The sequence below is a fragment of the Vombatus ursinus genome, unplaced genomic scaffold, assembly GCF_900497805.2.
Source record: "Vombatus ursinus unplaced genomic scaffold, bare-nosed wombat genome assembly UNPS02014822.1, whole genome shotgun sequence".
NCBI classification, from domain to species: Eukaryota; Metazoa; Chordata; class Mammalia; order Diprotodontia; family Vombatidae; genus Vombatus; species Vombatus ursinus.
The window spans coordinates 851859-864015 of record NW_020954600.1 but is presented as its reverse complement, the minus strand read 5'-3'; the positions used below and the strand labels follow the sequence as shown (position 1 = coordinate 864015).

Below are 12157 nucleotides of genomic sequence, written 5' to 3'. Positions count from 1 at the left end.
TCCTCCCCATAAAGACACAGGAAACAACGTGGAGAGTTTCAACACTTTCATTCCCCTTAGGGTCCACCTTCGTCCCTTCTGGGCTACAGCCCAGAGCTGTCCAGCTCACGACCTGCGTTTGCCTAGGGCTTGTGTATCTTCTGTGCCCTGTATGTGCCTGTACTCTGTACCCTGTACCCTCTTCCCTCCTCCCCCCTCCCCCCTCCCCCCATCCCTTTATATACATTCTTCAAGCCAGCTCAGGATTCAGAGGAGTGGACACAGCAGCAACTAACCCTGAGGCTTCCAACCTCAATGAATTGGGGGTATGACCTCTGCCTCGAGGGTAGGAAGAGAGTCCTGGCTAAATTAGGCATGGGGGTAGTGGGGAGATCAGATAGAATGTCCTGTGAGCCACCTGCCAAAGTTTCCAGGCTGTTGCAGAAAGTAACGCCCAGAACATCCTTGAACAGGACTCCCTTCATCCGATAGCTAGGTAGTTGCTCAGCATGAAACGCACTGGTGCTACTCTGTCCTCCCCAGGGCCGGGAGGGAGAAGACGACAAGGCCTCACACAGCTGCTCAGAAATGCTGGGTGAGGAGGGTCCTGGGGTCAGAGCAGTGCCCAGCTCAGAGTCTTATGTCTCTGCATCAAACTGGCTTCCCAGCTTCCCTAGCCGGGGCGCGATCAGAGGGTAGCCCAGCTCCTCCACGAGGCTGTAGACACGGGGCCGGGGACTTGTCAGGCATGGTCTTCCCCATCAGCAACGTGGCGGTAACCTGGAGGCTGGGCCTGCATTCGGAAGAGGACTGTAAGCAGCAACAAGATGAGCAAGAAGAGGATGGAGCCGCACACGGCTAAGGCCACGATCACCTCTGAGAAAAGGAAGAGAAGTGACATCTTCAGGGTCAGAAAGCCCTGTGACACTGAGGCAGCAGCATGGTCCTAGGCTCACCTGTGTCTGCCAGACTGCTCGTCACCTGGCATTCCTGTTCCCAGTTCTCCGGCACGAGGGGCAGAGTGAGGCGTAAGAAGTCTGAGAGGGGGCAGCGTTGGGAGCAGCTGAGCAGGGCCAGGGGCCACGGAGGCTTGGTACTATCGTTCCGGAAATACATCTCCACGGAAAAATTGCTGAGGGCAGCAGGAAAGCCACATCTCTAGGCTGAGCCTGCAAGCTGACCCCCCCACCCCCGCCCCAGGATTCACAAAGAAGCCAGGCCAACTCACCCGTCGTCTTCCTGGTAAAGTTCAAACATGTGGCAGGAGGCGTAGGGAGCTTGTTCCCCATTGTAGATGTCCAGGGCCATCTGCAGTGCCACCAGTGTGGTGTCATGCTGTAAGAAGAAGGCTGCTTCATCTCTGCTGGCCCTTACTCTCGCCCCCTGGCAGGGAGGGCCATTCCTTCCTGGCACCCCTGCACATAGCCTAGGAACAGAGGGTCTGGGAAAATGGGGATCGACTATGGCTGGTTGGGGGTGGGAAAGCACGAGTGAAAGCGTCAGCTCACCGCAGAGTAGACCAGCAGCTTTGGGTGCTGGGAGGCTGACGCTGCCCACGTCAGGTTCTTCCGGATCTCGGCTAGGAGGACCCCTGAAGGAAAACAAGGAAACGTAGAGTGGCTGGCAGTGGCCGTCGGGGCATCCTCAATCCTCACCCACTAAAGGAACTCCTTCATCTGGCTGATGACAAGGGTGAGCCCAGCTACCAGTTTTACCAGATAACTAGAATATCACAGGAAGTATTGAAAGAATTAGAAGCATGGTCTCTGCCTTCAAATAGCTTATGACCTCAAGAGGCAAAATGGGCTGCAGTGCGACAGCCCACCCAACTACATGGGGCTTTGGTCAGGGCCAGCTGCCACAGTCAGTGATGGGTCCATGAGCAAGGAGCTGGAGTACACTGGGGTGGCCCCCAGGAGGCGACTCAGATGCCTCTGATAGGCATCAGAACCAAGGCCCATGACTACAGGATTGTCTATTCTTGCACCTGTATCGAAGTGGGTTTTGCCATAGTTGTTTGGGATAATCTAAGGCTCCCTGAGGGCAGCTAGGTGGCACAGTAGATAAAGCGCTGGACCTGGAGTCAGAAAGACTCATCTTCTAAGACGCTAGCTGTGTGACCCTGAGCAAGTCACTTCACCTTGTTTGCCTCAGTTTCCTCATCTGTAAAATGAGCTGCTGAAAGCAATGGCAAACCACTCCAGTATATCTGCCAAGAAAACCCCATATGGGGTCACGAAAGTTGAACATGACTTAAAATAACTGAACAACCCAAAAAAGGCTCTCTGAACAAGTCATGAACACCTTTGTTCATGTTATGTCCCTATTTGCAAAAGGGCAAAAGTGAATACAACTAACTAGCTGTTCAGAGATAAACAAAGGGTTGGGAAAGACAAGCAGCTGGCCTGGGAGCCCCTGTGAAGATGGAACTTGTATATGGCTCTGACAATTTGGAAGCCCATGTGCCTACAGCAGAGCTGAATGGTGGCGGATGAGAGTCTCTTACAGAAGACAGACGCCAAGGGAGCTTTGGAGGGATTCCAGGGCGGGGAACGGCATGCCACCCTTGTCACTCACCTCCTTGAAGCCGGGCCTTCTCTGTCGGCCGGTACATCCCAAAAAGGAAGCGGAAGCTGAGATCCTTGAGCTGCCGGAGGTGCTGCATGGTCTGGGGTGAGGCCCAGGACGGTAAGGACAGGCCATGGGTTTGCTGTACACCATAGGGGCAGGTTAGTGCAGGATGGGCTAGAGGGAGCCTAGAGATCCTAAATGGGCAAATGCTTCTGTGTGTGTGCGAGTGTGCACACGCTCGCTCACATGGGAAGGGAAAGGAGACAGAGATGAAGCACAGGGACCAGGGTGGCAGCCAGTATGTCTGGGGATCAGGCCGTGGAGCAGACAAAGAGAGGAAGCGTCCATACGGACAATATGACTCAGCAAAATGGAGTCGGGAAGGAACTGCTGATGGTTAGGAAACCATTTCCCATTGTGAGGTTCTCCTTCAGCCCTGGGAGGGGAAGTTGTGTCTGCTCCCCTCAGATGCCTCAGTAGGTGGTGGGAGGCCACTCCCCTTGCCCTGGGACCTGTGCTTAATGGCTCGGGTCCCTGAAGGAGGAAGCAGGTTGGGGTGTGTGGTCTGCATACCTCACAGAAGAGAGTGTCGTAGATGTTCCAGGCCGTCTCCAGTGTCAGGTCTGTGACACCTGTCTCATTGGCCACCATCTCCAGAAATTGCTGTGAAGGTAAACCAGAGGTAGTCACCGTCACCGTTTCCTGTGGGTTGACAGCATCATGACCTTCCACTGCCACCTTCACCCCCACTCACTGCATTCTGAGCTGTCTCATTTTGGTATTCGGGGCTCTGGCGAGTCTCGTTCTGTAGCTGCTCAAACCGAGGACAAGGGCCCAGTGGGAACTTCAGCAGCTGCAGCCAAAAAGGAACAAAGCAAGGCAAGGATCAGTGCCTGGTGAAATGGAGAGGAGGGAGTGTCCCATGGGCAAAGGGTCAGCCAGCCTCACCTTATCCTGGGCCTCAGGGACAGTATGGACTGGGATAGGCTGCCATGTGATGTTTGGATTAAAAGACTGCGCCCCCTCAACCGGGAAGAGTCCAGCCAGGTTGGCCTCAGCACTCATGAGGGTGCGGTCAAAGTCTGTGCTTCGAATGTAAACCTGCCAAGGAGAGCAGTGAGCAAACCTCCTTTGGGGTGGCTGGGGAAGCCCTTTGGCCCTTGGGACAGCAGGCCTCCCAGCAGCTGGAGGCACTCAGAGGGCGTTGGGCTTCTGTGATGAGGAGCAAGACGGCAAAGACAGAAGAGCTTGGGAGAGCAGAACGACACTAGAGAGAGAACCTGGGGTAGAAATTGTCTTTAGGGTAAGGTCCCTCAACAGCTGCACTCACGTTTCACACAGCTCACAGGAATTTCCTGAGGGCTTGTGGTTTACCTATCCCTCAGCTCACAACCACCAGCTGTGGCCAGGGAGGGAAGGGAAATCCCCCAGGGCACCCAAGAACAGAGAATGTGACCCTGATCAGCCTTCCCAGTGCAGAGATCTTTCTCAGAGAAGGATGAGGTGCTGTCTGGGGCTGGGGCATGTATGCCGGTGCTCCCTCCTCTCAGAGGACAGAATTAAGTAGTGAGCCTAGACTGCTCTCTTGTCCACTCCCTTCGATAATGCCAAGCATAGAGGCAAGAATCCCTCCTCCTGGAGACTCCCAGTCTGGATCCCTAGACTCACCTCTTCCCGGTGATAGGAGGCATTGAGGAAGCCCTGGTAGCGCTGCCGTAAAGCCTGGCCCAGCTCCCAGTGCTGGAGCATCCCCTCCTGCAGGGCAGACCCAAGAGTTGGTAAAGGCCAGGAACCTTAGACTCTGCTGGTGTTTAATTCTCCCCAAGGAAGGACTGATGGCTGAGTGGATCAACACCCCGTCCAGCCACATGGCATCAGCCAGCAATCTGGGAGCTGGTCAGGAAGATGGGTAATGGATCCTAAGGTTATGCTCTAAAGGCAGCTGTACCGAGGACAAGGGTTTTTAACCTTTTTTTGTGTGTCAAGGACATGCCTTGGCAGTCTAGTGAAACCTACAGACCCCTTTTCAGAATGTTTTTGAATGCATAATACAAAACATACAAGATTACAAGGAAACCAATTACATTGAAGTAGTTATCAAAACATTAGTAAAACAAGTTCAAAACATTAGTAAAACAAGTTAAGGATCTGTGCCCCAGAGTCAAATGTTCATGAGAAGGAGAGAATCCTATCTGAGAGCACCTGCACAAACCTTGGTTAGCTGGCCAAAGCCTTGAGGCCATCTTCCTTCCTGATAGGGGTCCTTAGGATAGGCCTTAACGGGGGAACGATCTCCATGTCGATAGAGCTGAGGAAGGAAACACTGGTTCATCTATAGGTTTCTGATGAGAAATACACTAATAGTCTCTTTCTCCCTCCATCTCAGTTTACCCAAACCCTAACCACACCCTCTTCAGAAAGCCCAGCACCATTCACCCCGAGTCAAAATCCTGACCTAGTTTTAAACCTAATAGTCTCCTTCAGAGTGTCCGCTGGGGTGGGGGAGGGGAGGTGCAAAAAGGGAAAAATAGGATGACAGAAAGAAAAGGTCAGTGTTGCGGGTAGGGCCGACACGAGTTGCTTCAGGCAGACTCTTATGTTCCCTAACCTCAAAGTACAGACATGTCCAAAACCTCTTCCCTTGACTCCAATTCCCTTTCTTCCAATATTGATCCTTCTCCTTCCTGGTCCAGAGACCCCTGCCCCAAAGCAGACCCATCCTCCTTACCCAGGGATCTGTCCAGAACGCAGAAACCTCTTCCCCTGACCCAGTGACAACACTCCCCCCCAGCCCCCCAAGCAGTCTCCAATCCCCTCCCCCTAAGACACCCCGTACTCAGACTCAAAGATCCCTAGCCTAGGAGCCCCTCCCTTTGAACCAGACACCGCCTCCCCCATTCCTAGAAGCCTCTCTGCCATCCAGAGGACCCCACCCCCCCGCCCAGAGCCTGACATCCCCCAGCTCCCGCCCCTTGACCCTGCGTAGACCCAGTCTCTCTGCGCTCCCCATCTTCAGCACCAAAATCACGAAGCGGAGGCTCCGGGCTTGCGCGGGCGGCACCAGCAGCAGCAGCAGGAGGCCCAGGCCCAGGCCCACCAGCAGCGGCAGCGGAGCTCCCCAGCAGCGGCAGCAGCAGCGGCGGCCGCCGGACCGTCCACCCGCCATCGCCACCGCCGCCGCCTACTGAGGGACCTGCGAGCCCGGAACCCTCTCCGTTGCAGCACCGAAGCCACCCGGACGCGCGTGCCGATACTCCCACAGGAAGCGCCCGCGCCGCCATCTTTCTTAAGGGAGAAGGAAGTCACGCTCAGGAGAGGGGGTGAAGGGAAATTGGCTGGCAGGCCGAGAGCCTATGGGGGCAGGGCGGGGCGGAGGAGCGTGGGAAAGGGCGCGAGGCCTCAGGCGCCAGGCAGCCGGCGCGCCCCTAGAAACAACCCCCCCCCCAAGAGGGGAAGAAGCGGTAGCGCCCCCGGCCACACGGTCAGGCGGAAGGAGCGTGGGCGTGCATGGGCGGCCAGATCCCGGGTTCGAATCCTGCCTCTGTGACCTTGGGCGAATCGCTTCACTTCTCTGGGCCTTTGAAATCAGGGGAGGTCAAGGGCCGGGGTTTCTTCAGGCTCTTGGTCTTTGATCCTTTTGGACTCCGTTTGAGGCCGCTCACAACTGGGGCTTTACGCTGCTTCCTGGAGTCTGTTTCCTGCTAGTCTGGAGAAGTGGCCCTAGCAGCTCGCCAAGTGGCGTGGTGGATATCTGGACCGGGACGACCCGAATTAAAATCCACCCTCCCTTAGCCGCTGTTGGCTCTGCGCCGACCTCGGTCTGGCGGTGCCGAAAATTTCTTCGTCTGGTTTTCGTTTTCTTTTTGGTGAGGCAGTCAGGGGTTAAGTGACTTGCCCAGGGTCACACAGCTAGTAACTGCCAAGTGGCTGAGGTCGGATTTGAACTTGGGTCCTCCCGACTTGTCCCCCCTTGTCATTTGTAAAATAAGGATCAATGGCCATTACCTCACTAGGTTGTTGTGAAGATTGAAAGAGATAATGTTTGCAAAGCACTTTGAAAACCTTAAAGGTCTCTGTTGTTATTTATCCCCAGAAGAATATAAGCATCTTGAGAGCAAGTGCAGTTTTCTTTATGCGTTTGCATCTCCCAGGCCTACTCCTGTGTCTGTCTCCTAGTGAGCACTTCAGTGCTTATTGAATTTAATTAGTCTTTCCTTGGTGCCTCGGCATCAAGGTGCAGCATAAAGTAGTAGCTGTTGACAGACTTGTGAGCTATACTGCACTTTTTGGTACTTTTCCAGGGTTCTGGGAAGGAGGAACCAGCAATAGTCCAAACCTCTGAAGCTTCCTCCTTGCTCATGCTTGTGGTCATACTCTGGGAAACTATCCAGCCTTGCTTGTGACTGCAAGCTGGTGATTTCTCAGAATCTCTTCATTGCACGTGGGGGCTGTCTTCCAGTGGTTATGATGGGGTGCTTGGGTACTTGTGCTTGTGTACTTGGACCCCAATTTCTCCCTAGTCTCAGAAACACTGTCTCTGACAATCACTCCCCAGCCCAAGGACACCGTGCCTAGCAATTACTCATGCATGGGCCCCAGTGCGACCCTTATCTCTCTCGCTAGTGCAGCTACACAAAGCCGGGTGAGAGAGCGCTGGGCTGCTCAGGCCCCTCAGATCATGTCTCTGGAAGCCTCCCAATTCCTTAGTAAGTTCCTGTCTTGTGAGAAAGCTTTCCCTAGTTGCAGCGCATTCTCTCATGAGGACAGAGGGAGAGGGGTGCCTTGCGCAGCCCAAGGAGTTTTGTCCTTGGCCAGCCCAAGGACTCTTCCTCCTGCCAGACTCCCAAGATCCATACCTCTGTCATCTCCCTCCCTGTCCGGTATACTCCCTGTACTTTCTCATCCATAGCTCCCAAAGACACCTGCACCTTTGGATTACCTCATCAGTGTCCCTGGCATTCCTTTCCCATTCCCTTTTCCATATGAACCCTAGCTCCATCCTCAGTCTCTCACAGGTTCCTTAAGAATCCTTGCCCGCTGAAAAGCATAACAATAAATCTTTGCCATCTTGACTTAAAGAGTGTTTGAGTCTGTGAATTCATTCCAGACGACCCCGTCTTGTACTTCACAGTCTTTGAGGGGTCTCAGCCTCTCAGACGGCAACATTTAGTGACTCCATTGAGCCTCAAGCAGGATTGACTGCCCCAAGAGTAAGCATGGCAGGATAACCAGCTAAGCATAGCCTTCCCAAGGGCATTCAAGGATGAAAACAGAAAAAGGAATACAAACAGAAGAAAAGGGGCAAAGAATTTCAAAAATTATTACAAGAGCCTTTTCTCCTTCAATGACAGTGGAAGCCATCACACTTGGATTCTAATATTTGTTTCTGATTTGTTTCTTTGGTAACAGTAGGTATCTAGGGAAGGACCCTAAATGAGCACTCCAGGTCTGCAAGGAGAGGCAGGGTGGTAGAATTAATTGAGGACTAAACTGGTTCAAAGTCCTGCCCCAGACACTTTGTAGCTTGAGACCCTAGGCAAATCACAGAGAGCCTTTCTGAGCCTCAGTTGCCTCATTTACAAAATAAGCATTATAACTGTCTCCCAGGGTTGTTAGGAGGTTCAAATTTGATGTTAGGAAATTTCTGAACTTTGAAGGACTCAGAAAGTTTAGTTTGTGTTGAAGACAAAAGCACCTCCCAAGGTGGAGGGTGTCACCTGTAAGTTGATGGGACTGTGCCATGGGGCCAGGGCTAGCAAGCTGGGATTTGTGGCTCCAGCTGTGGCTCACATTACTAACTAGGTTCACCTCCTGGGAGGAATCAGAGTGCCAGAGCTCGGTCCTGCTGAGTCATTGCCTAGGGGTGCTGCCTTTCACCCAGCAGCTAGGTGCAGTGGAAGGAGCTCCATCTTGGAGCTCCATCTCCAGCTCTTCTACTTACTAGCTATGGACAAGTCACTTTCCTTCTTCATCTGTAAAATACGGGGTGGGGCAGGATGTAGACTAGATGATTTCTGAAGTCCCTTCCGGCTTTAACCCTATCCCTACTACAGCCCTGGGCAGTTTGTGAATTTCCAGTAGCCGACTCCCTAGACTCCCTAGCCAAAGAGAGATGTTTGTCCAGTGATGTTTGCCCAACAGAACTGGTTCTGGTCTCGGTCCTGGGGTGGAAGCTGTTTTGGGGTTCACCCAATGGGAGAACTTTGGGCATATTCACTAGCACTGTAGACAAGATCAAGCCTACTGAATTGGGGGCCCAGACTGGCCAAAGGAAGATGTTTGATGACGTTTGAAACCTCTAACTCAAGGGTTTTCAACCTGGAGTCCATGAACTTTTTTTTTCAATTGTTTTGATAACTGTATTTCAATATAACTGTTTTTTTCTGTAATCCTATGTACTTTATTTTACACTTTTAAAAAGGTTTCACTTCAACTGCCAAAGATCCCCCACAAATCTAGCAGAAAGTCCTTGCTAGAATCCTAGGCCAAAATGAAGATTCCAACTCTCAGTGCAGAGAAGAGAAGAAAAAGAGAAGAAACTAAGAGAATATAGCCCCACCCTCTCAAATATGAATTCATTGAGAGCAGGGACTGATTCATTTTTGTCTTTGTTCCCCCAGAACCCAGAACAGTTTGTGGCACATGGGCAGTGCTTTAAAAAATCCTCGTTGACTCGGTCCCAAAGAAGAAAGATAAGAAGGTGCCTTCCCCTCTTCTTAAGGGGATGGGAGACCGCACGTGTGGACCACTGCGTAGAAAGTTAGGCCTTTTGGATAAGTGGGTCAGTTTCCCTAAACTGCCCCTCTCTTTCTTATTCTTTGTTATGGAGGATGGTGCTCTGAAAGAGGGAGAGGGAGGGGTGCCTTGGGAGATAGATGAATGAGATGGAAAACCAAAGATATCGATGACGTTTTGTCGGTTTTACAAAGTCTGTTGAATTGGACTGGATTAACTCTGGGCCTTTCATGGAGAATCCAAGGAAGCTTGGGGAAAGGTGGAGGCCTCAGATGGGGCCAGGAGAGAGGGTGGGGGGTGACTGCAGGGTGAGCACAGAGTGTATCTCAAAGTCTGAAGCTCCAGGTTTCTTTCTCTTCTAGAGCTGCTAGGGTGTGGTGGGAGCAGGGAATCAGAACAAGTAGGACTGGGAAGTTTGGGCTGATGATTCAGGGGGGCAGGAGGCTGGGGTATCCCCTACAAATGGGAGCCCTGATCACAAGGCTGAACGGAAGACTGCGGGCAGGACCTTGGGGAGGGGAGGGGGTCACAAGGGCTTTTGGTCATGTGAAAGCTCCTCTGGGAGCCAATTTGGTCACATCAGCCTGCCTTCTCTCTGGGCTGTCTCTCCTCTCTCTGTTCTCATCGCCATCCCCGCCCTCCGTCCTCCTCCCAGTTTACCTCCTCCCTTCCCTTTCTGTTTCTCCTTATGTCTCCTTTGCCCCCTCTTTCTTCCTAAACCACCCACCCGCTTCAGATCTCCCCTTTCACTCTGTCAGAATTTTGCCTCTTCCCAGCACCCTCTTCTTATTTCTGTCCCTCTGCCCCAGTGTCCAGTCCCCCTGCCCGATCATGTTAAATTGAGGGACCCATGGGAACTGAATTCACAGCAAAACAGGAAGAGAAGGCAGCAACAGAGGGGTGGAGGCAGGGGTGAATGACCACAAGTAACCTCCCCGATTCTCTCTCCCACAGCTGTCCTGGAGCATCCTGCCTGGCCCTCGGCCTCTCCTGCTGCTCCTCCACCAGGAGGCGGTCCCATGGGCCTGGGTTCAAATGTTGCCTGCTGATGTGTCAGCCAGCTCCTGGCCTCAGGCACAGGATCTGTAAAAAGAGGGACTTGGCATACACATATGTGCCAACTATATAGAAATGCATATGTATGTATAAAATACACACCTGTATATATACACACACGCATACATATACCCATGCACACATACCAACTATATAAGGACACATGTATGTATATATGTGTGTATATATATATATACAGGTACATGCACACATGTGCCAACTATATAGAACTGTACATGCACGTATAAAACATACACATACATATACACATGCATGCCAATGATATAAATACACGTGTGTATATATACATGTGTATACAGTTGCATACACACATGGGTACACACATTTCCACAGCTTAAAAACATGCATGCATATGTATATGTACATATATAGATATGCATATAAAGGCATGCCAACCATATAAATACATGTATATATGTACATACATGCAATATAAACTCATGTATGTACATACAGGCCAACTATATAAAACACATGTATATATGTATACATGCATACATACAAACAACTATCTTCTGATCTTTGACTCTGCTATAAATTAGCTGTGTGTTATTGACTGAGTCTTTCTGAGCCTTAGTTTCGTCTATAAAAAGTGCATGATATTACATGATACCTTGTGATCATTACATATATACACACAAATATACATGTATGTAGACAAATATATACAGATATGAATGTATATATGTATGCACATTCTAATGGAAATATGGGGTGTGTATATATATATACATATGCATGCATGCATACACACATATATACATATATACACGCACATATACACACGCCAAGGTGGGAGATGAAAGGCCAAGTTAAGGGAACAGCAAATAAGTCATTTTACTTATATTTACACGTCATCTCTTTTATAGAATGTCATCTTATTGAGGACAGGCACTGTTTGTCTTTGCATTTCCAGTACCTAGTACCATGCTTGGCACACAGCAGGCCCTTAATAAATGTGCATTGATTGGTTGGGAGGTCCGTTGTGAAGATGAGAAGCCCTGATGTATATAACGTTCAGAAAGTTAAAGGCAAAAAGCAGTTTAATGTAGTGGGGAACATGAGTCAGGGAGAACTGAGTTTGGTCCTTCTTCTCTTTCCCCTCCCCCTCCCCCCTTCCCCCATATACTGCCTGTTTGGCCTCAGACAAGTCATTGAAGCTCTTGGGGCCCCAGGTATAGTCTCAGGCAGCTGAAGGAACTTTCTCTCCAGGAGTACCCACAAATCAGTGAAATCATAAGTCTGGACCCAAACCCAAACCAAGTGAAAGGCTCTACCCCAATTTTAGGCCATTATGATTCCCCGTTTTCTCTGGAGCTCCAGAGTGGGCCCCCGATGCTAGAATGGAGCCTTATAGAGCTGCCTAGCTGGGGCAGGCTGGAGGTGGGAGAACCTTTGGCTTTGAAGGGACTGAGAATCTTAGGAGTTAAGAGGTAGAGAGGGCCAAGGCTCAATCTGTCAACAAGTGTTGAGTGCTTAGTGGCCCCCATGAGCCAGGCACTGGGCTAAGCCCTGGGGATGCAAAGACAAAAGGGAAACATGCCTGTCCTCAGGAAGATTACATTCTAACTTAGAGATGACAGGATGGAACCCTCTCATTTTACAGATGAGGAAACTGAGGCCAAGGAAGCAGAAGTGACTTATACAGAATTCTTGGTTTTCGATCCAAAGCCATTTCCACCTGACTTCATCCATATTCATTCACTCAACAAATATTTTGTGGCATGAGGCCACTGCCTTAGGTGTGCCTCGTGTATCCTGGTTCAAGACTGAATGTCTGCTCTTCCAGGGCAGA

General features: G+C 51.0%; 1 protein-coding gene across 2 annotated transcripts; it reads right to left on the bottom strand.

Annotated features, from left to right (window-relative positions):
• Positions 1-31: 31 nt before the first annotated feature.
• Positions 32-5716, bottom strand: ACP2 (acid phosphatase 2, lysosomal). Of its 2 annotated transcripts, none has more exons than XM_027837742.1 (11): positions 5570-5716; positions 4763-4858; positions 4219-4305; positions 3499-3651; positions 3305-3403; positions 3124-3213; positions 2557-2689; positions 1488-1570; positions 1208-1314; positions 936-1111; positions 32-855 (listed from the first exon to the last, which is right to left on the bottom strand). In XM_027837742.1, the coding sequence occupies exons 1-11, from the start codon at positions 5714-5716 to the stop codon at positions 722-724; spliced, it is 1305 nt and encodes a 434-aa protein (XP_027693543.1). In that variant the 3' UTR covers positions 32-721. The 2 variants fall into 2 exon arrangements, with proteins under 2 accessions (XP_027693543.1, XP_027693544.1); XM_027837743.1 differs by lacking the exon at positions 5570-5716 and adding an exon at positions 5159-5272.
• Positions 5717-12157: the final 6441 nt, after the last annotated feature.